Source organism: Podarcis erhardii (genome assembly GCF_964252035.2).
Source record: "Podarcis erhardii genome assembly, chromosome: 15".
Lineage (NCBI taxonomy): Eukaryota > Metazoa > Chordata > Lepidosauria > Squamata > Lacertidae > Podarcis > Podarcis erhardii.
In genome coordinates, this window is record NC_138505.1 from 39,134,029 (window position 1) to 39,160,348 (window position 26,320).

The window sequence follows — 26,320 nt, forward strand, 5'->3', positions numbered from 1 at the left end:
ACCCTGAAGACTACAAGGATCTTATTCTAAACAGTCTCCTCGGTGTTCCAGAAAAGAGCATTTTGAAGAACCAGCTCACCTCTCCCACGCTGAACCTGTCCACAATGCAAACTCCCTCACAGAATGCAAAAACAGTCCTTCAGTTACAGCTCAAAAGCTCATCAACAGCACCTGTTTACTGTTGACAGCATTAAACTGAACAGAAACCAGGCAAAACATTAATCACAGAAAAAGTTAGTCTAGAATAATAATAAGTTATAATAAGTTAGTCAGGAAACCCTGTGAAAGCCAAAAGACCTATTTCATAGCCTAAACAGGATTTGCAACAAGTTAAAATGAGATAAATTTTCAAAGTGACCTGTATCACAGCAGCCAGATTTTAAAAGTATGTCCTTGGAATGTGTTATCTTAATTCTAGAAGGTGCTTAGAAAGCAAAAGCAAACATCTCTCTTTTAAAATTCATATCACTGGCTGCAGAAAAATTACAACACTTGCTTACAGGGCAGCCCTTTTAAGGAGGGGAAGGAATGTCTTTTAAAATGCTTTGCATGTTTGGCTTGCCTCATCATATTTGCCACTCCTCTGTTGGCCAACAAGGCCTGAAAAAGCCACGTCAGTTCCTGGTTATTTAAGGGCACGTAGCAGAGGGAGGGGCCATCCTTTTGGCACCTCTTGCTGTCCTGCAGTTTGAAGTTTCCCAATTTATCCTCAGCAGTGGATCTGGGGTGCCATTAAGGGGAGTGAATTTTCACACTGATGGATCTGGCCTATATGGAACAATCCATCTGTGCATTCCCAAGAAGACTGGATTAAGACCAAGAAATGGCAGCAAACAGGATTTTAAAATCATCCTAGCATGGAGATTTTTCAGTCCCCTAAACTTTTCCATGGGAAAGCTTTTGTGTCACCATCTTTATAAGCAGCACAGGAAATAGTATTTTACTGCACCAGACTCGGCTGATAAGAAAAATTATTCTTTCAGATACATAGACGTCTTCATCTAAGGCAGATGTGCAAAGGTTTTTTCATGTTGTTGTTTTTTAAATGCTTTCCAGTTCATAGCTCATGCGTTTAGCCACTACACACTTCACCAAATAGCCAGGCATTTGGAAAAATCGAGTCTACCTGGAAACAGATACAGGCTATTTTCTCCCATACCCCTGATTCATGTCAGGAGTGGAAATAAATGTAGGAATAGATTCTGTTGAAAATGAACAGCTGCTGCAGGTTTATAAAAGACAATTAGGTCAGCTTGATGGCTTCTCTAGGAATCTAATGATATGCATATACATGCACACACACACACACCCCATAGGTCAAGAACAGCTGCTCCTGATCCTTTCGGAGCAAACTCTGATCATTAAAACAAAATGTATGGTGCAAATGCAATTGAAATACTCACATTTCTGGTCACCTCACATCAAAAAAGGATACTGGAGAGTTGGAAAAGGTTTAGAAAAGTACAACCAAAATTTTCAAGGGGATGGGGCAAATCCCCTATGCAGAAAGGGCTTATTCAAGGCTTTTTTAGTTCAGAGAAAAGACAAGAAAGAGAAAACTTGACAGAGGTGTATACAATTATCCATGATGTGGAGAATGGGGACAGCAGAAAGTTGTTATCCCTCTCTCATAACATTATGGAATTTGCTCCCACAAGAGGCAATGATGGCAACCAACTTGGAGGGTCAAATTTATGGAAGATAAGGCTGTCAAGGACTACTGATCATGCTGACTATGTACTACCTCCACTGTCAAAGGGAGTATGCTTCTGAATACCACCTGCTGCAAAACACAGGGGAGCAGAGTGCTGCTGTGCTCAAGTCAGGTCAGGTCAGTGAGCTTCTCACAGGATCTGGCTATCCACTGTGAGAACAGGATGCTGGACTAAACTGGCCATTGGCCTGACCCAGCAGGCTTTTCTCATGTTCTTAAAATGAATATTTAACAGTAGAAAGAATAATACACATGTTACTGCAGTAATCATCTACCTACAGCATCTTAAGAGTTAACACAAGCTGGCTGTCATCTTCTTTTTCCACTCTGAGCAGCTGTACACAGCCAAAGTCAAAGGCATCTCATCTAAACATTTATCCATATTCCGTAGACTGATGCCAAAGGAGATGAAACGAAGAAAACAATGAAAAAGAGGGGCCAGCACACTGGAGAAAACATGAACCATCTCATCCAAAGACACAAAACTAGAAAGGAAAAAAACAACAACCCTTCATATAATTATTCTCTTACTGAAGACTATATTCTCTTGCTCATATAGAATAACAGAATAATATATTTGTAGAGTTGGAAACAACCTTGAGCGTCATCTTATCCAACCCCCCCGTAATGCATGAGGGCTTAAAAACTTCCAAGGAAGGAGAGTCCACCACCTTACAATGAACGAAAGTGTCATTCCGTAGTGTCTCTCATGGTTTTTGTGGGTGGAAACCATACCTGATTGACTGTACATAGAGAAGCAAACAAACCATGTTGCATAAAAAGTAGTGCTCCCCACCACCACTTCAGCATTCTTGTTGCAAAGTATTAAGTGTGTCTATAAGTATTAAGTTCAAATCTGTGTGATCCAGGTTTCAAAGAGGTCCACATCTAGGCACTTCCAATGTCTCGTGATGACTAACTTTGCAGCTGTTAACAAGTGTAAAGTTAAATTCTTATTAATTAAATTCTGGGGGTTGATAACTAAGCAACACCACTTTTGGGTCTAAAATGAACTTTTGTTTTATAACCCGATTGATCAAATGTTGAACTTTTCCCCAAAACCTTCTACCATTTATTATTTTAACTAGAATAATTTTTTATTTACATTTAAATTGCTTGGGAGAAAATGTAAGTAAAGTACTAATTGCTGCTCATTTGAAAGAAAGTTTTTGTAAATGTGTGAATGATATTTTACACCATATTAAAAAAAACAGATTAACAAGTTGTCTCAGGATAATTGTTGATGTCGAAAAATTTACACAGATTATTTACATTTACTTCTGAAATGTGATTCCTAGTTTTCAGTGGTTTGTGTTGCATTATATTAAACAGATGACTGGCTATATCCCAAATGAACCAACTGGAATACCAACTGGAATACTATTGAATTATTTGGAATGATGTCTGGATATTACAAATGTTGAGATGGTTACCAACTTATTGGTAGTGGCAAAAATGTTAATTCCCAAGTACCAGAAGAAGAAAAGTAGCACCTCTGTTATCAGAATGGTTTATGGAACACAGCTATAGTGTATAAACATGATATTTGGGTTCAGGATTTTCTACAGATAAATATCAATTTGTAAAGAAATTGTCACTCTTTATCAATTTTTTAAAAATGATATCATTTGGTGATGAAGTGCAATCTTGTTTTCATTGGTTTAATGAACTGTTTGCTTGATGGGTTAAGCAAACCAGTATTTTTAAATAACGTGATGAATTATTTAGAGTTTTTCATTTCTCTTTTTCATTGTGTTTTCTTTTAAGAAGTGTTATATTGTTTTATGTACTGTATTTCATTACCATTTTATTATTGCAAACCATTGTGGGGCCAAATGATGAGCGGTCTCTACATTTCTTAAATACATAAATAAGTGCTACAAAGGTGTTTGGAAACTTGCGTAACAGGCAGGTAGATTTGTCAAAGACATGGCTTAGGAAAAGGCTCCCCCATTCATGCCTCTGCTGAGTGGTGAAAACCACATTTGTGGCTAGCGTTCATCTAAAGACATACAAATGCTCAGAAGAGACTCCTTGAAATAGCTGCTCTAAATGGAACATCAGGGCTCAGCATGAAAAGTCTCCAACCTGGAGCCATTCTTCAGCCACTGGGACAGAACAGAGTGATGAGAAGTCAAGTGCTACCTCACTTAGCACATCAGAGCAGTTTGCCTTATCAAGTGGCACTTAATTATCCTACAATGTGGCGAGTGCTGGTGAAAGGAGTGCAGTCAGTCCGCATGTGCCCAGGACTGGCTCCCAGGCAGCCAGCAGAGAGGCGATGGAATCAAGCTGCAAACATCGACAACTCTGACAGGCTTGATAAAAGGAGCTGCCATTCACTTATCTGCTTAACAAAGGCCATGTAAAAGGATTATAAATACAAACTTTCCCTTTGCAGAGACACTTTGGATTTTATAAGCCTTCCAGCTAAGCAGCCAGCTTTTGATGTGGAAGCAGGGGTGCTTTTGAAAAGATTTTTGGTCTAGTACAGAGCAAAATTAAATAATTAACAGATGCAGCTTTCGTTTGTTAGCATAGGCTTGCTGGAATACCAAAGGCAAATCTTGAGCAATATTATGGCTGACAGGCAAACTTCATATTACATCAGGGGTGGGGAGCATGTGCCTCTCCAGCTGACCTCCCTGAGATGACCCCTTCCATCTCTACAGTTCTATGACCATGGTGGCAGAGACTGAGGGGAGCTAGAGTCCCAACAGCATCTGGAAGGCCACAGATTCCCCACAACTGCATATAACAGACCTCCAACTATTCTATTTCAAATGAAGAGAAACCTTGGAAGGCTGCAATTTTGAGCTAAGAAACAGCAGGTGGGCTGGAAGAACTAGGGGTTTTCCTCCCTGGCCATTTCTCCCCATTCATATATATCAGGGGTTGGCAAAGTTTTTGTGGCCTGGGGAGGTTCACGGTCCCGCAGACATCACAGCGGGCTGGAGTATACGCGTGCACAAGAATGCGCAAATGCTATTTCCGGTGCTCCTTCCAGCATGGAGGAGGCGTGCACAGCTTCCCATTGGCTGCAGGAGCTTCCTGCAACCAATGGGAAGCCGGTCCGCTTCGCGGAAGGCGGTCCCTGCTCTGCTCTGCACCAGTTTAGCACAGCGCACGAGAGCTGACCAAGTAGCTGGCGGGGGTCCATGGGCCAGTTAAACAACCCCCATGGGCCACTTGTGGCTCATAGGCCTTAGGTTGCCAACCCCTGATATATATGAAGGCAGCCCTGCTTAGCAAAGTTTTTAATGTTTGATGTTTTATCAGGTTTCTACTATTCTGCTCAGAGCCGTCCAGAGTGGATGGGGAAACCCAGCCAGATTGGCAGGATATTAATAATAATAATAATAATAATAATAATAATAATAATAATAATATTTCCTGCCAAAGAATTTTAGATGAACGTCAACAAGTGTGATTGTGCATCTGAAACCCCCATGTTTTCTTTCAACTGTGGCTTTTTACAGAATGTTGAGCTTTGCAAGAAAGAAACTGTAGGGAAAAAAACTCAAGGAGAGCTCCTGTAAATGCTTCAGCAACGTGAATTTTGCAAGGGATCAGCAGCAAGTGGGCGGAGGAGGGGTGGTGGAGAAAAGAGAAGAGATTTAACATCTATTTACAGGCAACTGTTTGTTTTGGGTTGATTAAGTCTGAGATGGTAAAGTTTGAGAAGTCCTTGCTTAAAGAATGCACCGCAGACCTTTGTTGACCTGCTGCTCGGGACACAGCCCATTTAGTATTGTGAACTTCTTGCCTTGGTTTGTTTTAGCATAGCAGCACAATCCACAAGCACCCTATCAAGAGCAACACTTTTCTGCCATTGGGAGAGAGAGCAGGCAGTTCTGTCAGCACAAAAGCAGGTACTTTCACAAAGGATTCCAACGAAGAACATATGCAGATTTTACATGAAAATGTTAGCTATCTGATCCTATACCCACTGAAGTGTCTCTTTAACTACCCATTTTGGCTTTATTTCTGTTAACTAAATCAAGGCATTGTGTAATGTGTTTGTTATTCACCTGAGGTTGCATTTACCGTATTTTTCGCACCATAGGACGCACATTTCCCCTCCTAAAAAGCAAGGGAAAATGTGTGTGCATCCTATGGAGCGAATGCAGGGGGGAGGCAGGCGGGAAAAGCCCCCAAGAGCGGCACACAAGCTCCGTGCGCTCTTGCGGGCTTTTCCACAGGAGGGAGAAGGGACTGACTGGCTGCATCAGTCCCTTCTCCCACCTTGTAGAAAAGCCAGGAGAAGCCGCGATCTCTTTAAAGGGGTTGCACGGCTTCTGCGGGCTTTTGGGAGATGTGAGGGAATCCCCCCACCTCCCAGTAAAGCCAGGAAAGCCCTGCGCAGTGTCTCCTGGCAAGGAGAGGCTGCACGGGGCTAAAGGGGAAGCCAAAACAGCGAGCGGGATCCATCCCGCCCCCTGCCTTGGCTTGCTCCATAGCTGCGCGCAACCCCTCCGGCAAAGAGAGGTTGTGAGCAGCCTGTACGCTGCTCTTTGGGGCTGGGGGGGGGAAAGATTTTTTTTCTTGATTCCCCCCCCCCCTAAAAACTGGGTGCGCCCTACGGTCCAGTGCGCCCATAGAGATGATTGTCATTATGCCCTGATACGTAAAACCACAGAATTCAAAGAGGGTGTACTTTCTTTTTTCCTTGACTGTATATATGAAACACGTAGCAATAACAGTCAGATTATGCTTATTCCAATTCTAATAGTAATTATCCGTGTAGCTACAGAAAGAGAAGTGCCTATATTTTCACAATATGCTAGCATTGACTGAGCCCTCCTCCCAGAAGGAAATGCAAAAAAATTGCCTGCTAATAGTTCTGGGAAATAACTATTGCACAAGCAGGAAAGAAAACACTTGGAGCAGCCCCAGCAATGCAAAATGGAACTCAGCAACAGCAAACCCAGTGGTACCAGACTTTGGGGGGCAGAAGTCCCAGACCCTACTTAGGAGAATGAGCAGGTGGGACCCCAAACACAGCAAGGCTGCCATTTTGGAGTAGGTGAAGTCAGCATTCAAAATTCCCCAGGCGCACTTTGCAACCAAATGAAGATGCCTGGGCCTGACATCTCCAACATCTGGGGGTACATGCCTGGCCTGGGGATCCTTGGATCTTGACTGTTCTCACACACTAGCAACACATCCTGTAGAATTTTATTCATTTTATTTTATCTGCACAATCAGAATGAATTTCCGGAACCACAAAGTTGTATTGAAAAATATAACTTTTGAGTCGTCTGGCCAAAAAATAGGAACGAGGCATTCCATTTTGGTTTAAGGAGCCATTTGCTGCCTAGCTTATATATCTGAGTTTCTAACACTGGTGAAGTAATACCCACCTACTGTCTGAAGAGGGGCATTCCAATAAGGCAATCAAGTCCAGAGTCTAAAATTACCTAACTGCACCATTTTCATTTACTACTGTTTTCATTTCATACTGTAGTCTGAAAACAGATGGGCTCTGGAATGATATGGAATGACAAGCTCCACTAGAAGCAAACATGTCCATTACAACGGATATAACAGCTTCAATAAACAATGTTGTCATTCCTGTGTTACACAACTTTTTCCTTTTTCAAGCAGCCACTTCATCCACAGGGAGGATACTGCTCAGAATTTTGATGCTGTGTTCTCATGCCAAGGATTCAATCCCATCAAACTCAGGTCAGGAGGACTTGGTTCCATGTAAAAGGTAAGGTAAAGGTAAAGGACCCCCGGACGGTTAAGTCCAATCAAAGGCGACGATGGGGTTGCGGCGCTCATCTCGCTTTCAGGCCAAGGGAGCCGACATTTGTCCGCAGACAGCTTTCCGGGTCATGTGGCCAGCAGAACTAAACCACTTGTGGCGCAACGGGACACCGTGATGAAAGCCAGAGCACACAGAAAAGCTGTTTACCTTCCCGCCGCAGTGGTACCTACTTATCTACTTGTACTGGCATGCTTTCAAACTGCTAGGTTGGCAGGAGCTGGGACAGAGCAACAGGAGCTCACCACCATTGTGTGGATTCAAACTGCCAACCTTCCAATTGGCAAGCCCAAAAGACTCAGTGGTTTAGACCATAATGCCACCTGCGTCCCCTTGGTTCCATGTAAAGAAGCATAGAAACAGGATGTGCATGAGGTACCTAGAGTCTGCAGGCTGAAATCCTACTTTAGAATTCTCTGGATGATCAGGCTGCAAGGAATTTAGGCATGGAACTGTCAACACCACTACCTCCTAGGCAGGATGCAAACTGATCATCCAGTGCATGTCTCTGTCCTACACAGGACCTTCTGTACATAAAGCATTTTCAACAAACGAGTGTTCAACCTGTCCATGAAGATCGCTGAATGAGATTATATACTGTCTCTAGGAGGCTTAGCCCATTGATGAACTGCTCTTACAGAAGGACACAATTCCTACTGTTTAATAGAAAACAGTATTTCTGAAGCATACAATCATTTCTTCTTGTTCACTGTTGCCCCTTCTTGGACCCTAAACCACAGAAACACAGGTCTTTTCATTTCACATGCACTATAAACAAGTCCATAGTTCCAGCTCTGTAGGAACAGAGATACGGGCCTAACCCACAGCTGGATGAGACAACTAAAGAATCCCAATATACGGTAATGCTCTAAGCTCTTTGGTGAGAGATTGGTAGGTACAAATGTACCCAAAGTAAATAAATGCAACAATAAGCCTAATGCTTGCTTGGCACGGACTCCAACCACTGCAAGGTAGAATGATAAATTTATCATACCCCAAAAACGTAATATGAACAGTGCAATCAACTTTCTTTCTTTTTAGTCAGATCTACTGCTTTCTATTATCTTTTTAAAAATATTTACTACACATAAAATGCTCTGCTAGTCTTTTAGGCTGCTTCCCAAACTACTTCCTGTGAAAAACTGCTCACTTCAGGGGTTAATGCTTTGTCTGTTAATGACAGATTAATCTCCCAGAGGTAAGCTGGCTAATCAGGCAGGAAAAGTGTCAGTCAATTTTTCCAGCATTACCTTCACCTTCACCAGAAGGAGATAACAAACCACATGATCCAATGGTTGGTTTCACAGAGACCATTGTCCTTGCTTTTCTACTGCTGAATCCCCCCTTCTGTACATTTTACAGGGCTAAGGTTGGTAAGCTGCTCCTTTTACAGGGTACCAAATCCAGCCTTGTTCCTAAACGGCACACAGGAAAAGGAACAAGAAGAGACTGTTCTTTTTTATCTTACCTACTAGCCTCAAGCTGTAGCAGCCTTACAAATAAGTTCACAAAAATTACCACACACAAAAAAGTCACTACAGTGGTACCTCGGGTTAAGTACTTAATTCGTTCCGGAGGTCCGTTCTTAACCTGAAACTGTTCTTAACCTGAAGCACCAATTTAGCTAATGGGGCCTCCTGCTGCTGCCATGCCGCCGGAGCACGATTTCTGTTCTCATCCTGAAGCAAAGTTCTTAACCCGAGGTACTATTTCTGGATTAGCGGAGTCTGTAACCTGAAGCGTATGTAACCTGAAGCGTATGTAACCCGAGGTGCCACTGTAGTTCTATTATTCCACATAGTTCTAAATGCTAGTTATTTATTAACTAGAAGAAAAGGGGAAAGAGACACAATCAGCCTTTGTGATACTTCCCTACCAAACTACTTGAAAGCAATTCTTCTTTGCTCCAAGTGGCCAGCTGCATGCAAGCAAAACTATCCTACACAGCTTTCATACTGAAAACCTCTGTAAAGTTGAATACTTCAGACCAGGACTTCTAAGGCCTGGAAGACAAAATTTGTTTGTACCTGATGGGGGGGGATGTAATATTTGCATTGTGTTTATATATTTTATTTAAGTACAGGATTCAGCTTTGAAATCTACTTCCTTGGAAATTATGTAAAAATAAATTTTAAAAGCATAAGCATAACCTTGAAGCTTCTGTGGGCAGCAACAATTGGGCATGACAAGTTATCAACGTTCGTTTTGGAGTGTGATAGGAATTTTATGGTCTTAGATATATGGCAACGTTCATAACCACACGTACAAAGATCAGCACAGGAAAGCCAACCTGGAACCATTTTGATTCCTAAACTGAGCAAATGTTTCTCTGCATGGTCAAAATGGAAAAGCCTCCCCATTGTCTCTTCCTTCACAAATCCTGTCTTAAAGTGTTTGAATAAGGGTGTGAGCCTTATCATTACAAAAGACTGCCCAGGCTCCCCAAGAAATCCAATCAAGTAACCTGCCAGACAGGAAATAAACAAAGCGACAGGAGAAAACAACATGCAAATGTTCTGTTTTAGATCGCCTTATCTGAGGGGTGGTCTTAGGTTACACCCCTTCTGTGATGAATGCATAATGTTTCTGGGGGTGGTCTTGATCTACAGGATGGGAATTTCAAAAGTCTTTATAAGCCCTTGCACAGCAATTTTGGGGGTCCTCTTCCTCTCCTGCGTGTGAGGGGAGCACCCTGTTGCAACAGATCAGTAAAGATCAAGCTTACTAGCTGCTTTGCTTCTCAATATTCTCTGGTTGGCCTCTGTTATTTCCTCCTACCAATAGGGAACCTATGTAAGGACTCTATATGGGCTCTTGGATACCCCATAAGGGAAAAGGGCATATTTTTATTTACAACAGGAGCCATTGGCCTTTTAGCTCTGAAGAATTTGTTTCCAAATAAAAATGCAAAGGTAGCGGGGGGAGGAGTAAGAGTAAAGTAAATGTGCCTTTTTCTGCACATGTTCAACAAATAAAAAACTGACATGGTAATATTATATTACAGCAATGTCAGTGGGTAGTATGCAAACCTGTGAAGAGTCTACATATCCTTACCCAGTGAATGTTGATCTAATTAAAGTATTTTACCTATTTTCTAATTTCCTGGAATACAACGATAGAAGCTGCAACAGCAAAGGGTCTGTACGAAGAAACTATTGTGGCATATGCTTCTGTGGACAACAGGCCACTTCCATAAGTTGCATGAAGTGTTATCCTGAGTGAGATACACACACACACACACACATACACACACACAGAGAGAGAGAGAGAGAGAGAGAGAGAGGGAGAGAGAGAGAGAGAGAGGGAGAGATATGTGGGGGACAGGGAGGAACTGTAAACAGTATGGTTTGAATTTCATTTTCCTATGACCATGGCTATAAGCAATTAGTCTTTAATGTGTCCCAATGCTTGTTCCCTCCCTGCCATGCCCCCCCCAATATTGAGAATTTTCTGAGAAGTTATCAATTTCATTTTTTTACCCACCCTCACAGCACTGAAATCAACAACAATAATCATAAATAATAATTTCACACATCATTTTAACCCAAAATTTATAGGAGCTACGGTAGGTTTTGTTGATATCCTGGTCTGGGCAACCTCAACAAATAAGATTCAGAGGGCTTACACTGATTAATCCCAGTGTTAACATCATTCCTAAAATATAACCATCAGCCACACATCTATCTTAAGCAAAGTCTCCTTAACAGATAAGATCGCCTCCAAAGCACGCAAATAGATCAACAAAGTAATTTCTGCTCGCTATATGAACCTGGTACATTACTCTACCTCAGTATAGGCTTCTGTTTGCTGCATATTCTAAAAAGAGCTTACACAAATCACAAGCAATATTTACACACCTGTGTTAAGAACAAGAAGGGAAAACATTCTAACAATATTTTGTGTCACTTGAACATTACTTTGCCTCTAGCACTCTCTTTCCATAACATGAGGAAAGGAAGTAGTAACACAATTTCTATGCATGCACAGTTTGGGTAAATCTGAAGTTAACAGAATCCTTCACAAAATATTTTGCAAGTTTTCATTAACTGAGGGAGAATCACTGTTGAAAAGCATTGTGAGACACTGCATGCCTACAGACACCTATCTAATCCGGATCAGTCACAATTTTTGATCCTGTTGCGATACTTTGATCTTTAGGCAGTGAAGGCAAGGAGAACAAAATGTTCCTGCAATACTTTGTAGAGGTAGATAAAATACTTTCTAGGTCTCATTACTGTAGCAGATTGAATTTAGCACACAATGCACAAGTTGCGTACTACAGTACTAGCTTAGAAAAATGAAACATGTCCCTCCTACAACAACAGGACAGTTTCTCTTCTGAAATACTAGCCCACTTGGAAACAAAATTCAGCTGTAGCCCTAATAGTCCACCTGACACACTGTGTTTTGGTATTATTGAAAGCAAGTTTGCTTTGTAACTCACTGCCTGGAAAGCAGCCCCACAAACTGGTCTTGAACATCAGAGCAGCACTGCTGGATCAGGCCAAAGATCTACCTAGTCCAGCATCCCTTTCCCCCATAGTGATCAGTAAGATGGCTATGGGAAGCCCCCAAACCAGGGGTCTGCAACCTTTAAGACAAAAAGAGCCACTTGGACCCGTTTCCGAAGAAAAACAACAACTGGGAGCCGCAAAACCATTGCGACATTTAAAACAAATATATCTCCGATAGATAGGTTACATTATGCTCAGATTAAAGAAGTTTTTAAAAATGATAAAAAGTTAGGGTTCCAGGTGGAGAAATCGAAGTTAGAAACTGAAGTGTTAGAACCAAAGACTAAGGTATTATCTAGAATGTATAACTTGCTGTTAAAATGGAATACACAAGACGAAATGGTCAAATCGGTTATGATAAAATGGGCACAGGACATTGGGCATAACATTATGTTTGAGGACTGGGAAAGGTTGTGGACCACTGGGCTGAACTTCACCGCATGTAATGCTCTGAAGGAAAATGTAATGAAAATGATATATAGATGGTACATGACCCCAGTTAAACTTGCCAAAATATACCATTCGTCTGATAATAAATGTTGGAAATGTAAAGAAAACGAAGGAACATTCTTTCACCTCTGGTGGACATGCCCTAAGGTGAAGGTCTTCTGGGAAATGATATATAATGAGCTGAAAAAGGTATTTAAGTATACCTTCACTAAGAAACCAGAGGCCTTCCTTCTGGGTATTGTCGGCCAGAAGGTGTTAAAGAAGGACCGAACATTCTTTATGTATGCAACAACGGCAGCAAGGATACTCATCGCAAAAAACTGGAAAACTCAAGATCTACCCACACTGGAAGAGTGGCAGATGCAACTGATGGACTATATGCAACTGGCCGAGATGACAGGCAGAATCCGTAACCTGGGAGAAGAGAAGATGGAGGAAGACTGGGAGAAATTCAAGAAGTATCTACAAAAACATTGTAATTTGGTTGAATGCTAAGAAGGATGCTAGATTATAAAAAACTGGCCACCACTAAATTAGATTTGAAATTTGATGATAAGTGAGACTAAAGAAAATATAAAATTTTTTGGAAGAAGTGCTAGATTATATTTGAATGAGTGGACATGAGATTGTAAACAAGTTGATAATTTGTTTGGAAAAAACTTTTAACGATGTAAATGGGAGCGGGAGACGTGAGGAAGTCCAAAGAAGTGATGAAATTATGTCTGTGATAGAAGTAAGACTGTTTATTATTTGTGCATTTATATTTAAAAACTTTAATAAATATTTATAAAAATAAAAAATAAAACAAATATATCTCCGGAGCCGCGATCTGACAGCGGGCGGGAAGGTGACGTCGGGACGGTGCGTGACTAACGCACGCACCGCCCCCATGCGACGTCACAGCCAGTACAGCGCCCGCCACAGTGGGGAGTGTTGGGGTGCACAATGCGCCTGCTCCCCTCGCTAGTATCCGCCCCGGAGCCGCGGCAAAGGTGTAAAAGAGCCACATGCGGCTCCGGAGCCGCGGGTTGCAGACCCCTGCCCCAAACAGACCATGTGTGCAACAGCACTTTCTTGCTCATGGTCCTCAGCAACTGGTATTCAGAGGTAGGTACACTGCCTCTAATGCAGAACACAGCCATCATGACAAGTAGCCATTGATAGCCTTATCCTTCCTGAATTTGTCTCGTCTCTTTTTAAAACCATCTCCATATCTTGTGGTTGCGATGAGTTTTGCTTTTTGTCTGTTCCGAATCTCTTGCAGGAAGAGCAGCTTTTATCCACTTCCTTCACACCATGCACACAGACCTTTATAGTGGCTGCACACATTCCTTGGTTCTCTTTCTCCAGAGCCCCAAATATAAACTTTCCTTGCAAGGAAGTTCACCAGTCCCTTTGTAGCCCTTTTCCACACCCTGTTTTTCTAGCTAGATTACTGGTTTTTGCGCCAGCTCCAACTTCTGAAACAGACAGTCTAATGGCAGACTTTTAAAAAAGCAAGCAGACACTGTGTTGTAAAGTTATAAAAAGTTTGCTCATAGTAGTATGACAACAGACTTTCTTTGTAGGGAACAGAATGCTGAACAAGACAGGCCTTGGTCTACTCCAACAGGGCAGCTCTTGCATTTGTTACCACATCCAATTAGCTTAGCACAAATTTACATTGCAATGTTGAGCAAATCATGTTCCTGAGGCAAGACGAGGAGAATTACCCAAGAAAAAACAGACTGTAATGTAAATTCCCCAAAGTTGTTTCCATTCTCTCATGGAATTCTAGACCTCTATCAACGTAGCTTTTGACACTTCAATCTCTCAATTAAAAGAATTAATGCATACAAAGGAAAAAGCATGGTAAAGAGAAAGCACACTCTTTTCTTGCAATGGGCAAAAGAAGAATGGAAACCAAAACAACATGCTGACTTGAAGGAGCTTGAGATTTTCCACCATAAACTTATTTTATAGCTCTTTTGCAAAGAAGATTTGCCGTTAACTACTTTGGCTAATTTGGGGTCACACCCAAGACAAATGTTGATATGTACTTGAAAACTGCTACCATGCAAAAGAAGACAGAATCTCACATTCTTTGCAACACAAATTCAGTACATTTTTAAAACGTCTCCTCCTACACTAAATCAGCCCCCACTTGCCCCTCTCACAAGCCTCCAGAGCAGGCTTCCTCAACCTTGGCCCTTCAACTCTGGCCTACAACTCCCATGATTCCTAGCTAGCAAGACCAGTGGTCAGGGATGATGGGAATTGTAGTCTCAAAACATCTGGAGGGCCGAGGTTGAGAAAGCCTGCTCCAGAGAATACAGGCTTCCTATCCAGTGCAACACATCTTCCCCTCACAGTTCCTGGGTAGTTAGAGCAGGCATAGGCAAACTCGGCCCTCCAGATGTTTTGGGACTACAACTCCCATCATCCCTAGCTAACAGGACCCGCGGTCAGGGATGATGGGAGTTGTAGTCCCAAAACATCTGGAGGGCCGAGTTTGCCTATGCCTGAGTTAGAGCCTTAGACTTGAATCTGAATGCTCCTACTCAAGCACAATTTGAATATGATGTTAGAACAGGCACCATCTCTATAGGTCTCCCTCCCTTATTTTTTATGACATGCATTGTTTTTACGTGTCTATATAGGGAGGATCGTTCAGCTAATAAGGGTGAGGGGATTATGGAGCTGGGGACCATGGATTTTATGAAAGGTCCCCCATTGCCTTCTCCGCTGCTCATAACCTACCTCACAGGGTTGCTACGAGGATAATCCTACCTCATAAGGTCTGAGTATGGGGTAACCATGCGCCAAATCTTTACAGGAAGGGTGGGATTTATTTTTTAAGTATTTGTATTAACAGTATTAATCAATGGGGCAGAAGAATGGAAGCACAGCTCCATGACTTTTTTCAGAACATGGCAAATGATATCATGTGACAGAAGGCAAGGGCAATTGGAAAGCAAGGGAATGAGGTGATGATGAGGCTTCCAAGTTTTAACTACTTTTTGTAACACATTAGCACAGAGGAAGTGAGAGCATGAGAAAAATAATCAAGCCGAGACTGGACTCCAACTCCCATCAGCCCTAGCTAGCAAGAGCAACAGCTGAGGATGGTGGGCGTTGCAGTCCCTGGCGTTCTTTGTACAGGCAATCACAGTGAGCTCCTACAGCTGAAAATTTACCACTGCATGCCAACTGGTATCCATTTATAACCAACGTTTTGATACATAAGCTCTGAACTAGTGAGCAAAAAAGCACACTCAATCAGAACAAAAAAAAAGAAACCAGTAAAATCGCTTCCCAAGATTAGGACACCCCATGCCCAGTGCTTGCCCAGTGACATGGTTAACTCTTCTCCACAGGAGTTGCATGCAGGGCGGCAGCACTCTGGACTCTGTACTGAAGGGGTGGCATTAGAAGGAGATGCTCTCACCAACCCTACCTGCCTCTTGCACCTTCTGCACACACACACATCCACTCACAAGCAAGCCCCATTATCTCCAAACAGACTTTGGTGGGCCAGTAACCGTTTCTCAGCCTAGCCTACCGCACAGCTGCTCATTCGACCACTTCAACTGGCACTACTACTGTAGGTCCCACTTAATACTTGTTTAAGGCAGCAGCACCTAAAGTTTGCAACTCCCTGCCTAGTGAGAGCCAGTGTGGTGTAGTGGTTAAGAGCGGTAGTCTCGTAATCTGGTGAACCGGGTTCGCGTCTCCGCTCCTCCACCTGCAGCTGCTGGGTGATCTTGGGCCAGTCACATTTCTTTGAAGTCTCTCAGCCCCACTCACCTCACAGAGTGTTTGTTGTGGGGGAGGAAGGGAAAGGAGAATGTTAGCTGCTTTGAGACTCCTTAAAGGGAGTGAAAGGCGGGATATCAAATCCAAACTCTTCAAATCCAAGCAGGCGCTTTGATCTCTGACTGCAGAGGCTAATAAAAACATGGCTGCTTAGACAAGCCTATCTGGATGCTTAAAAGGTTGCGGCGATTTTAATCTGCTTTAGGATTTTAACTTTTGTATGTTTTCACAGTAGTGTTCTGAGTTTTCCCTCGGTTTTACCTTTCGTAAACTGCTTTGCGAAAGAAAGAAATTTAACCGTGGAGCTGTGCTTAAATCTTATGAGATAAATAAATAAATAACCACGCCAGGTTGTTGTTGTAAGTGGCTGGAAACTAGACAACAAACAAACCAAGGCTTGCTCCAACTAGCCAAAATAAGATCAGTAGCAGTAATAAATAACAGACGCTCCGAGGGTCCCTATTTTCCCAGATTCACAGAAGCCATCCTGATTTCTGATTTGATCCCGCAATGAATGACCCTCTTTTCCTCAGGACATCCCTATTTTCATAGGGAAAACGTTGGAGGGTCTGGAGTTATGGGACCCCCTGAGCCAAGGCCATAAGTAACTCTGCACCCTTCAGAAGGCAGGTTTCTCTCGTTTAATGTTTTCTTCACATTTTTTATATGTGTTGGAAGCTGCCCCGAGTGGCTGGGGCAAACCAGTCGGGTGGGCGGGGCATTTATTATTTATATTTATATTGTTGTTGTTGTTCTGCTGCTATTATTATTATTATTATTATTATTATTATTATTATTATTATTATTATTTTGTCACCCCTCTTTCCATCCGAGGGTCGGCCTTCCCCGGGCGGCGCCCCCTCCTCACCTGTAGGCGAGGCTCATGCACTCGAAGAGCTTGGTGAGCGAGGCGTCGATGCTGAGGCGGCCTCCGCCGCCGCCCTCGCCCGCCGCGCCGCCTCCCCCGCCGGACCCCGCGGCCGCGCCGAAGCGGTACGTCTGGCAGGTCTGCTCGTTGACGGTGTCGAAGTCGTAGCCCTTCTTGGGCGGGTGCTCGCTGTGCGGAGACGACACCATGAAGTGGCCCGAGTGGATGATCTGCGCCGCGACGCCCGGCCGCTTGCCCGGGGGCGCCCGCGGGCGCCGGCCGCCCGCCGCTCCGCAGCGCCCGCGAGGGGCCGCCGACACACCGCCGACGACGCCGCCGCCAACCTCGTCCTCGCTGTCCTCCGACGAGGAGAGCCCGGCCGCCTCCGCCCGCCGCGACAGGGGCGCCGGGGCGGGAGAGGCCGCCTCCAGCCCCGGGAAGCGGCCCGCCCGGAGGAACACGCCGGCCGCCATCACCAGCTGAAAGAGGGCCGCCCCCGCCGGCTCGGTCTGCCCCGTCAGGCCCGGCGCGGCCGAGTGGAGCTCCTCGGCCGCCTCCGGCCCCGCCTGCCACCTCGGCCGGGCCGGGAAGGGGCGGAGCGGGGCGCCGGGGAGCCTGGTGGGCTGAGCGCGCCCTGCTGCTCGGCCTCGTTCCTGTCAGGCGGCGAGCTCTCGCCTCACGCAGCAAGGCGGCCGATAGGGATTTGTTTCGTTTCTTAGACTGGTGTATGCCGCCCTTCCTCCGCGGATCCCAGGGCGGCTCACAGCACACAAGCAACACGAACAAAGCCGACCCATCACCTCGCCAGCCAGAGGCACATTTGGAACTCCCCGCGACCAGAAAAGCGACTGTAGATGGAAACACACTGGCCAGCTTGCGGGGGGGGGGGCAGCTTGAATAAATTGGTTTTTTTGGGGGGGGGGTAAAACTCCGCCCCACATAATCAAATGGTCACACACCACATTTGAACGGCAATGCTCATCAACTGGGGGGGGGGGGGGCCTTCAAATATTATATTGGAATTGGCTCCTATCATTGCCAGCAGCCCCACTGATACAGGAGGAGACGCAGCGTTACATTTAAAGCATATTCGAAGCAGTGTCTTTACCGCAGAGAATTCTGGGCACTGTAGTTTACCCCTCATGGGCTCGCAGCTCCCCGCAAGCCTTCAGGAAACTACCATGCCCAGAGCTCTTTGAGGCAGGGAGGGGAGAATGGGCATGCAGAATGTGCTAACTTAGCGCCGTCCATTTTAATGGGTCTGCTCAAAGTAGGACTTTGGACACATCCGCATCATACATTTAAAGCTCTGGGATTCCACATTAAAGTTACAGTTCTCTTTCCCCCCCACCTGGCCCCACTTGCCAGGAAACTGGGAATTTTAGCTCTGGGAGGGAGTGTTTCCCAACCTTGTGCCTCCAGCTGTTTTTGAACTACAACTCCCATCATCCCTGACTAGCAAGACCAGTGGCAAGGGATGATGGGAATTGTAGTCCAAAAACAGCTGGAGGCACAAGGTTGGGAAACACCACTCTCACTTCACTACAGCTCCCAGAATTCTCTGAGGGAACACTCTACTGTTTAACGTGGAATCATAGCACCTTTAATGCATGGTGTGAATGTTGCTTTAGTAAGACACAACTCAGCCAGATTAAAAAAGACACCAGCTAAATTAGAACACAGGAAGGTTGTTGGCCTAGGGCAAAAGATCCTATGGGTGGGGGATAAGCTATCTTGCCTGGCCAAAGAATTCCATCTATTTTATTTCTGCTGTGTGAATAGGTCCTGTTGCCATTATGAATGTGGAAAGTGCTTTTATTTGTAGTATTTAAATATTGTTATTTTATTGTATTTTTTATTATGAATCACCCTGAAGTATGCTTGTGTGAAGGGTGGCACACATAAAACTTACATAAAATATTTAAGTGTCTCACTAGGAGGAGTGGTGTTGGCAAAGCAACCTCTTCCAGTTGTCAGTAAGTTTGTGCCACAACTCATGGGACAGTGTTCTACAGAAGTGGCCTTGTTAAGTCTATTTGCAGCAAAAAGGAAAGGGAAATAGTGGCTTAGAGCAGTGTTTCCCAACCTTTAGTCTCCAGCTGTTTATGGTCTACAATTTCCATCATCCCTGACCACTGGGTCTTGCTAGCTAGGGATGATGGGAGTTGTAGTCCAAAAACAGCTAGAGGCCAAAGGTTGGGAAACACTGGCTTAGAGCACCTCAAAGGGTAATTTATTAAAGCACCAGTTTTAGTCCCCCAAAGCTTTCAACACAAAAGACTTGTCAGCTGTACCACCAACCTACAGATAGCCTTATAGGCCTGGTCAACACTGAGATCCTAGGTATGTTTAGTCAGAAGTCCCATTGGGATAAATGCCTTACTATCAAGTGCTTAGACTGCAGGAAACTGCCTTAATGTAGCTAGACCACAGGCCCATCTAGCTCAGTTAACCATATACAGAATGGCACCAGCTTTTCAGACCAGGTTCCTTCCCAGCCGAACATGCCAAAGACTGAATCTAGGACATTCTGGATGCAAATAATGTTGCTGTATGTTGCTTTCTACAGTCCTTTCCTAAGGCACGTGAAAGCTATCACACTCAAACTTTTGAATCAACTAATTTCTTATTCAAAAGATTGTTCACACAGCATTTTGTGTTGTGACTTTAAAGTTTATTTTTTTAATGAAACCATTGTACATTGTACAAACCATAGCTACTGATGGAATAAATAAGTGAAAAATGATACTGCTGTACAACACACAAAATCATTAAGATGGAAAAACAATTAGGTAATGAAATAAACCCACAAAATTCTTTACACCTTCTAGCAGGGCTTTAGATATAAAGAACATTCTAAAACATGACAATGTTTCTGTATGAAGCAAGCTACCACAAAAGCCAGTAATTTTTATGCTGCCTCACCGATTGGTTGTTGTTGTTGTTGTTAAGTGCCAGCACTTTTTGGAATGTTAACAACTATTCCCCCACCCATAAGAACTCCAAAATGAACAGTTCTGCTATAAAATGTTTTGACTGTGTAAATTGCCCAGCTAGCAGGCCTGCCTCCTCACCCCATAACCCACAAAGATCAGCTACCTTGCTAGCTTATGTATACAGATGTAGTTTGAGAGTAACTGAGTGTCCAAATGCCCAGAGTGTTGATAAGGAAGCACTTCTTGATATTCACGCTATTTCTAAAAAAAAATGTCAGATTCAACCCACCAACCACTGATGCTGCATGACCTCCGCTGAAATGAGCACAGATTGCACAGCTGTGTGTGTGGTGGACACTGTCTATTGCCTGCCTGAGAATTTCCAGTCACTGAGATGCAAGATGTGTTGACTCGCTCTCTCTCCTCACCCCTTCCCCACTGCTATCAATACAGGCTTTTCCATGCAAGCCCATAAAACAAAATCCCTAAAGATGGCAGCAAACCAAGAAGCTGGACCCAGTACCAAATCTCAAAGGTTGCAAGATCCCTTCCTTGCTGGTTGAATTTAAACTATAACTTTCAAGCATTAAAAATGTGTTTTAACTGCACATCCAAATGGCCTATCAAAAGGCAGAGTAGGTACAGTGTGCACGTTTTTAAATTTCTGCATACCAGATAGCATCAAGATCCTCCTCTATCCTGATAAAAGGGTGCAGACTGACACTAATGGGTGCAAGGAGTCCAATTCCATTTGCTTTTTCCAACCCCTATTTGTTGGCAGAGGATTCAAATATCTAATGTTGCAAATCAAAGCAGAGCCACTAACCACTGTGGTTATGCTGGTTTTCTTTTTCTTGAGTCATGGAATAGCAAAACGATTGCACACTTCATCAAAGGCTACTGCCACCCAATCTTTCATTTGCAGGTCTCAATTCACAAGTCAAGCACAAGCAAGCCCAACTGAAAGACTCTGGGAATTGTGTGGCGGCAGCAGGCCTTAGTGAATGGCTGACACATAACTGAAGAAAGAAAGTACAGTAGGAATTAAGAAGCCAGTTTCATCACGAAGCTTATCAGTGTCAGTAATGCCAATAAACATTTCTACCTAATGAAAAAAATTGAGGTATTTTAGTGCTATTTATATTTTATTAAGTACAGGATTCAGCTCTGAAATTTAAAAAGCCTATCTACTTCCTTGGAAACTGTGTAAAACAAATCAAAAACACACAACCACAAAATTGAAGCTTCTACAGACAGCAACTACTGGGCATGACAACATATCAACAGTGGTTTCCAACCCACTGACATTTTAGCACTGATCAATTAAAAGCTACATAATTACAATTTTTTAAAGTTCAAAAATATATTTGTCTATGTCATAGATCAGCCAATATGTTTTCAAAAAACGAACCCTGGTTAAATATGGTTTTAATGTCCATACCGATTGCCATTTAACCAGTCATTACTCACATTTCTGAAGCAGATACACAATTCAAGGGGTAGGGAAATCAGTTTACCATTTATGTATACTGTGCAAATATAACACCTCTTTCTGATATTAAATGAATTTTGTGACCGAAGCACAAAGAGACTTTGGAGGGAGCACACTGCTTTCATGAACAATTTGCAACCAATTTTAATTTTGATGAGATGTAAAATGTTTATTTCAACATAAAAAATATATCAGCCTTGAGTGTATAGCCAGTTTCTTTGCAGCTTAACAAATGTTGTGATGGAAGGTCAGAATTGGCACCTCCACCTCTTCTAACTTTTCTCGGAATTCATTGCAAATGCAATACAGTAGTTAAAAGCTCAAGCCATTTTCACCGCTGGAGAAATCAGAAATAAAGCTTAGTAAGTGACTTTTATGCAGTGTTTTGATTGGAGGCAGGTTTGTTTTCCTTTAAAAAAAAGGTCACCCAGTACTTCCATTATAAATTAAATGCAACCACATTTACAGCTGCAGGTTGCAGTTTCGTAGTTATCAAGACTCATTGCTTCCTTATGCCACCTCTGTGTTTTCCATTCACACACATATTTTCCCCAGCCATCAAATGGAGGTTTTAAGGACTCAACACCTCTTTAGATGTGCAAAACATAACAAGACGAACCCATCAAGTTCTAGTCACAATTAAGCCCCATTGGGAATGTCTAAAATGTTACAACTAAAGTTGCACTGATTTCAAAAGGAATTAGTCACGACTGTGTGGTTCTACCGGTGACTACAAGTAGCATCAAAGCATCTGATATGGATAGATGGTTCAGCATATTCAATGGCCGTGTAGCATGGATAGGATTTACACATTGCCTCCTGCCAAGTCAAACATGCAAGAAATAAAACTGAACTTTTCAAAAACTGAGAGATGTCTGAAGAAGAGATTATGGAAGTAACAAGACTGTATTTACAAGCTACTCTTGAAACAAAAGTAAGCCTCAAGTACAGTATTGCCTGGAGTATCAGTAAACTGATTGTAAAAGAACAGTACAATGAAATTCATTTCAATCAAAACTACATCTGTCATAACACATATGCCTATTTGTACCTGTATTTATAGTTGACCCACTTTTTAAAAAAGACTCTGATAAAGTTACCTAGATCTAGTACTTAAAATGCATAATTTGCTTCAATACTTTTCCAAACCAGCACCAATTTAAGTAAACAGCAGAGCATGTTCACTTTAGGTATATCTGTTTTAAAAGACTACATTATTCAGCCAAGGGGAGGCATGCCACCAGGAAATTATTCAAAGCTGTGTAACTTGCATGCATTTCTGTGGAAGTTGCCAGAAGAGGGTCTTGGTGGCTCAAGTTGGTGCATTAAAAATAAGTCATCCCTGTGGATGCAGAAAAATCAAGTGTCAGCTGTATGGTTCTCTCTGGACTCCAACAGTGAAAATGGCTTCCTGATTTCTCTCACAATAGCTCTTATGTTAAAATAGTAAGCACCAGGGTATAAAATAGAAACAAACAAACAAACACAATGAAAAATTTCCTATATGGCATTGTACAAACCGTAGGCCACTCTGCAGAGGAGAGAACTGTCAAAAACAAGTTTAAAAAATTAGCACTGGTTTTGTTTGTTTTTTTGTTTTGGAACACAAGGCACACACAAAAAAAGAAAAAAGCAGACATCACATCAGAAGGATGAACTTCACATGAGAAGACCTGACCTGTACCATCCTTAAATATCTTATAATGTTAAATAGAGAATGTGATAAAATACAGCAGCAACATAATTGTAATTTTGACATTAGAAACAGTGCGTAGACCCCTCCTGAGTTGTTTACTCCAACCATTTCAGAGACAGTAACTTAAATTCTCAACGTTTTGCTTCACAGAAAAGTTTTCAGTGTCTGAAGAGATTATGCCTTTGCTTGGTTTCTTGGATTTTTGCTTGGTAACTTGAAAAGTTTATAGGAGTTCTGTCCTCATCCAAGAGAATATACGTAAATATGGTTGTTCTATATAATTTAGCCCACTGATGTACCTTACATAAAAACTGGCCAGGAAAAATCTAGTGTCTATATTTCATCAATGTTTTGTTGAGAGGGAGCCTCTACTTTCATCTTTTTAGAAGGTGGCACTCCTTCAGAGTCCTTAACAGGAGGAGAGAGAAAAGAATAATCAGCATCAGTACTGAATAAAAGCATAATAATGTTATTGTGCTCCAGAGGTACAAGAGAACCCCAGGAAGCAAGTGTCATGGCCACAAAGCAACACGAAAGCTGCCATCATAGTTACCCATGTAAGTGCTAGTTCCCAAAATGGCAACACACATTTACCTTATAGCTCCACCCCGTCAGATCACACACACCAAGACATGTGAGAAAACATTCTGACAATAAGAGCTCATTGATCGTGGAACAGTCCCCCCTTGGGAGGTTGTGGACTCTACATCCTTGAAGGTTTCTAAGCAGAGGGCGGATGGCCATCTGTCATGGATGCTTTAGCCAAGATTCCTGCATTGCAGGGGGTTGGACTAGACATCTCTTGGGTCCCTTCCAGCTCCACAGTTCTATGATCCTTGCAAGGCATACTAAGACAAGTATCAGTAAGCACCTGGGAGACATATTTGCAGCTTGTGGACTCTTAAGGCTATATCAATTCCCAGACACATAGGGAAAGAAGGGATAATGTGAGGACTCCGAAGATAATCGAGGCTGGAGTACAACCTTCATACCTTCTGGCTGGGATTTTAGAAGAAAAGGTACATGCTGCTTTACCTTGCCGTAATTTGTTCACTTCAAACTGGTGACATTACCATCTTTCCAGCCTATTAAAACTTTACATGAAAAGGAACATACAGTCCTAAAAGGATCACCTAGCAATTTACTAGAAGGATCATCACGGTTTACTACGGAACGTACTTCAAATATTTTAACAAGTTCTCCCATATTAATGACAACTTGCTGCTTAGACCAAGTGCAAAGCACAACAGCTCACTGTCAATGTTCAAGTGGAAAGATATCAAAGCATTCACAGAATTAGAAAGCATGGAACACATAGATGTTAATCCAATAGACAAGACAGGTCAAACTTTCATTTGCACTGTTGACGATACCTCTTTCCTTATCTATGATTTTGAATTACCTGAGAGTTTTTAGATGCATCTGTGGTTATATCATTTTCTGCCAAAGGTTGAGTTTCCACTTTCTCTGAACTATTCATGGAATTCTCCATTGAAGATTGTGAGTTCTGTTCATCAGAAGCATCTGAAAGAGTTAAGAAGGTTGCACTGAATCACCAATGTATTATAGTACCTCTCATTAGGGTTCTCACCAAATTAGAGATTTTAACTAAATTAATTTATCATCATCAAACCTTTTATTGGCATCACATACAAACCTCCATAGCAAAGTAAATTAATTTTAGTTTATTTAATGTGCATAAATTTGCATGTTGCCAAACAATAGTTTTGAAGAAAAAGATGCACTTTACTTGTTCTTAGAAGATAGATAGATAGATGGCATATTTTGGGAAGTATTTCCTTCTGTATATGGAATGAAGATGGAACACCTTTAAGGCATTAAAAGTGCAGATAGCAGGCTATTAAATTATGTTTTCCAAGATGTGCTGACCCAACTTTAAAAAGGGCTTTAAAGTCAATTAAGCTAACCAAGGTTGCTAATCTGTTTTCCACCCAGCTATAGACTACTTACAGATTTGTTGTCTTATCTAGAGGGGAGACATAATATTTTTGGATTAGAATGCAAGGATGCTTGGCATTGGAGCAATCTATGGACTTTTAAATGGGGCCTGTTATGATTATTATTTTATTATGATGCTGTGTATTATGTTGTCATTATGATGCTGTGTAAATTATGTTCTTAATGCTGTACATAGCTCTGGGATCTTTGGCTAAAAAGCAGTATAAAAATGAATTATTACTATTATCAGTGCTTTTTTTCCTAGAAAAAGTGGTGCAGCAACTCCCACAAACTTGTTGAGAGCGCACACTTTAGAGAAAACACACATCATGTCTCCTCCCTTAAAGGGCTTCTTTCGGAAGAGAAGCAAAGTGCCAAAATCGCTCCCAGTCCATCCAAATTCCTGCACACAGAAAATGTGCCACCTGCCCAGGGTGATGTACACAGAGAGGGGTTGCCGGAAGAGGTGGGGATAAAAAGCCTTGATTCCTCTTCTTCAAGCGACATACAAATGAAATCTTGAGCTGGCCACTAGAGGGAGGCCAAGACCACATGGATATGGGGAAGGATCCAGACAATATTTATGGGACATGGAAAAGCCTTTAGCAGAGCACTGCAAGGTGTGGGTGTAAGCCCCTCCAGTATCCACAAGGCTGCAACGTAAGAGCTTGATCTGAAAGCATACCTAAGCATACCTGATAACACTAAAGGCTAGATTTGCATTAAAAGGGTTTTTAAGTACACACCGTAGTATCTCATAACATGAAAGGCTTTTGTATTTCATGCAACTTGCTAAACACATGCTCCATAATTGGATCTACCCAGGAATCCAGCCACAGCTTATAAACTTATAAGCAACTGTCATCCTACTATCACATACAGGAGAAATCTAAATTCAGAATCTGAAAAATTATGTACAGAAGACATAGCCTAAATAGATGCAGTTTTGTACAAGTTAAGAAAAACTGTGTGGATTTCTCTGCCAAAACCTGAACAAGGTGTCCTTCTGCATTTTCTGATTTAAAACTTAATAATTTAGACCTTTCCTCTATAGAGGAAGAATCAATCTACATCCATATTATCTGACCTATAATAAATGTTGAACTATGAAAGTTAAAAGAGCTGT

The 26,320-nt window shown here is 42.5% G+C and overlaps 2 protein-coding genes across 3 annotated transcripts in view; both read right to left on the reverse strand.

Annotated features, from left to right (window-relative positions):
• The window catches only part of MLXIP (MLX interacting protein), a 60,207-nt gene extending 42,608 nt beyond the window's left edge, over nucleotides 1-17,599 (reverse strand). For both annotated transcript variants that reach the window (XM_081842241.1, XM_081842240.1), the window contains exon 1: nucleotides 17,112-17,599. In XM_081842241.1, coding sequence (XP_081698367.1) covers nucleotides 17,112-17,584 — 473 coding nt within the window. In that variant the 5' untranslated portion in view covers nucleotides 17,585-17,599. The remainder of the gene's footprint in view (nucleotides 1-17,111) is intronic.
• Nucleotides 17,600-19,763: 2,164 nt separating this feature from the next.
• Nucleotides 19,764-26,320, reverse strand: part of BCL7A (BAF chromatin remodeling complex subunit BCL7A) — a 29,421-nt gene continuing 22,864 nt past the window's right edge. The window contains exons 5-6 of the mRNA XM_081842301.1: nucleotides 24,638-24,759; nucleotides 19,764-23,643 (exon numbers count right to left, since the gene is read on the reverse strand). Coding sequence (XP_081698427.1) covers nucleotides 23,569-23,643; nucleotides 24,638-24,759 — 197 coding nt within the window. The 3' untranslated portion in view covers nucleotides 19,764-23,568. The remainder of the gene's footprint in view (nucleotides 23,644-24,637; nucleotides 24,760-26,320) is intronic.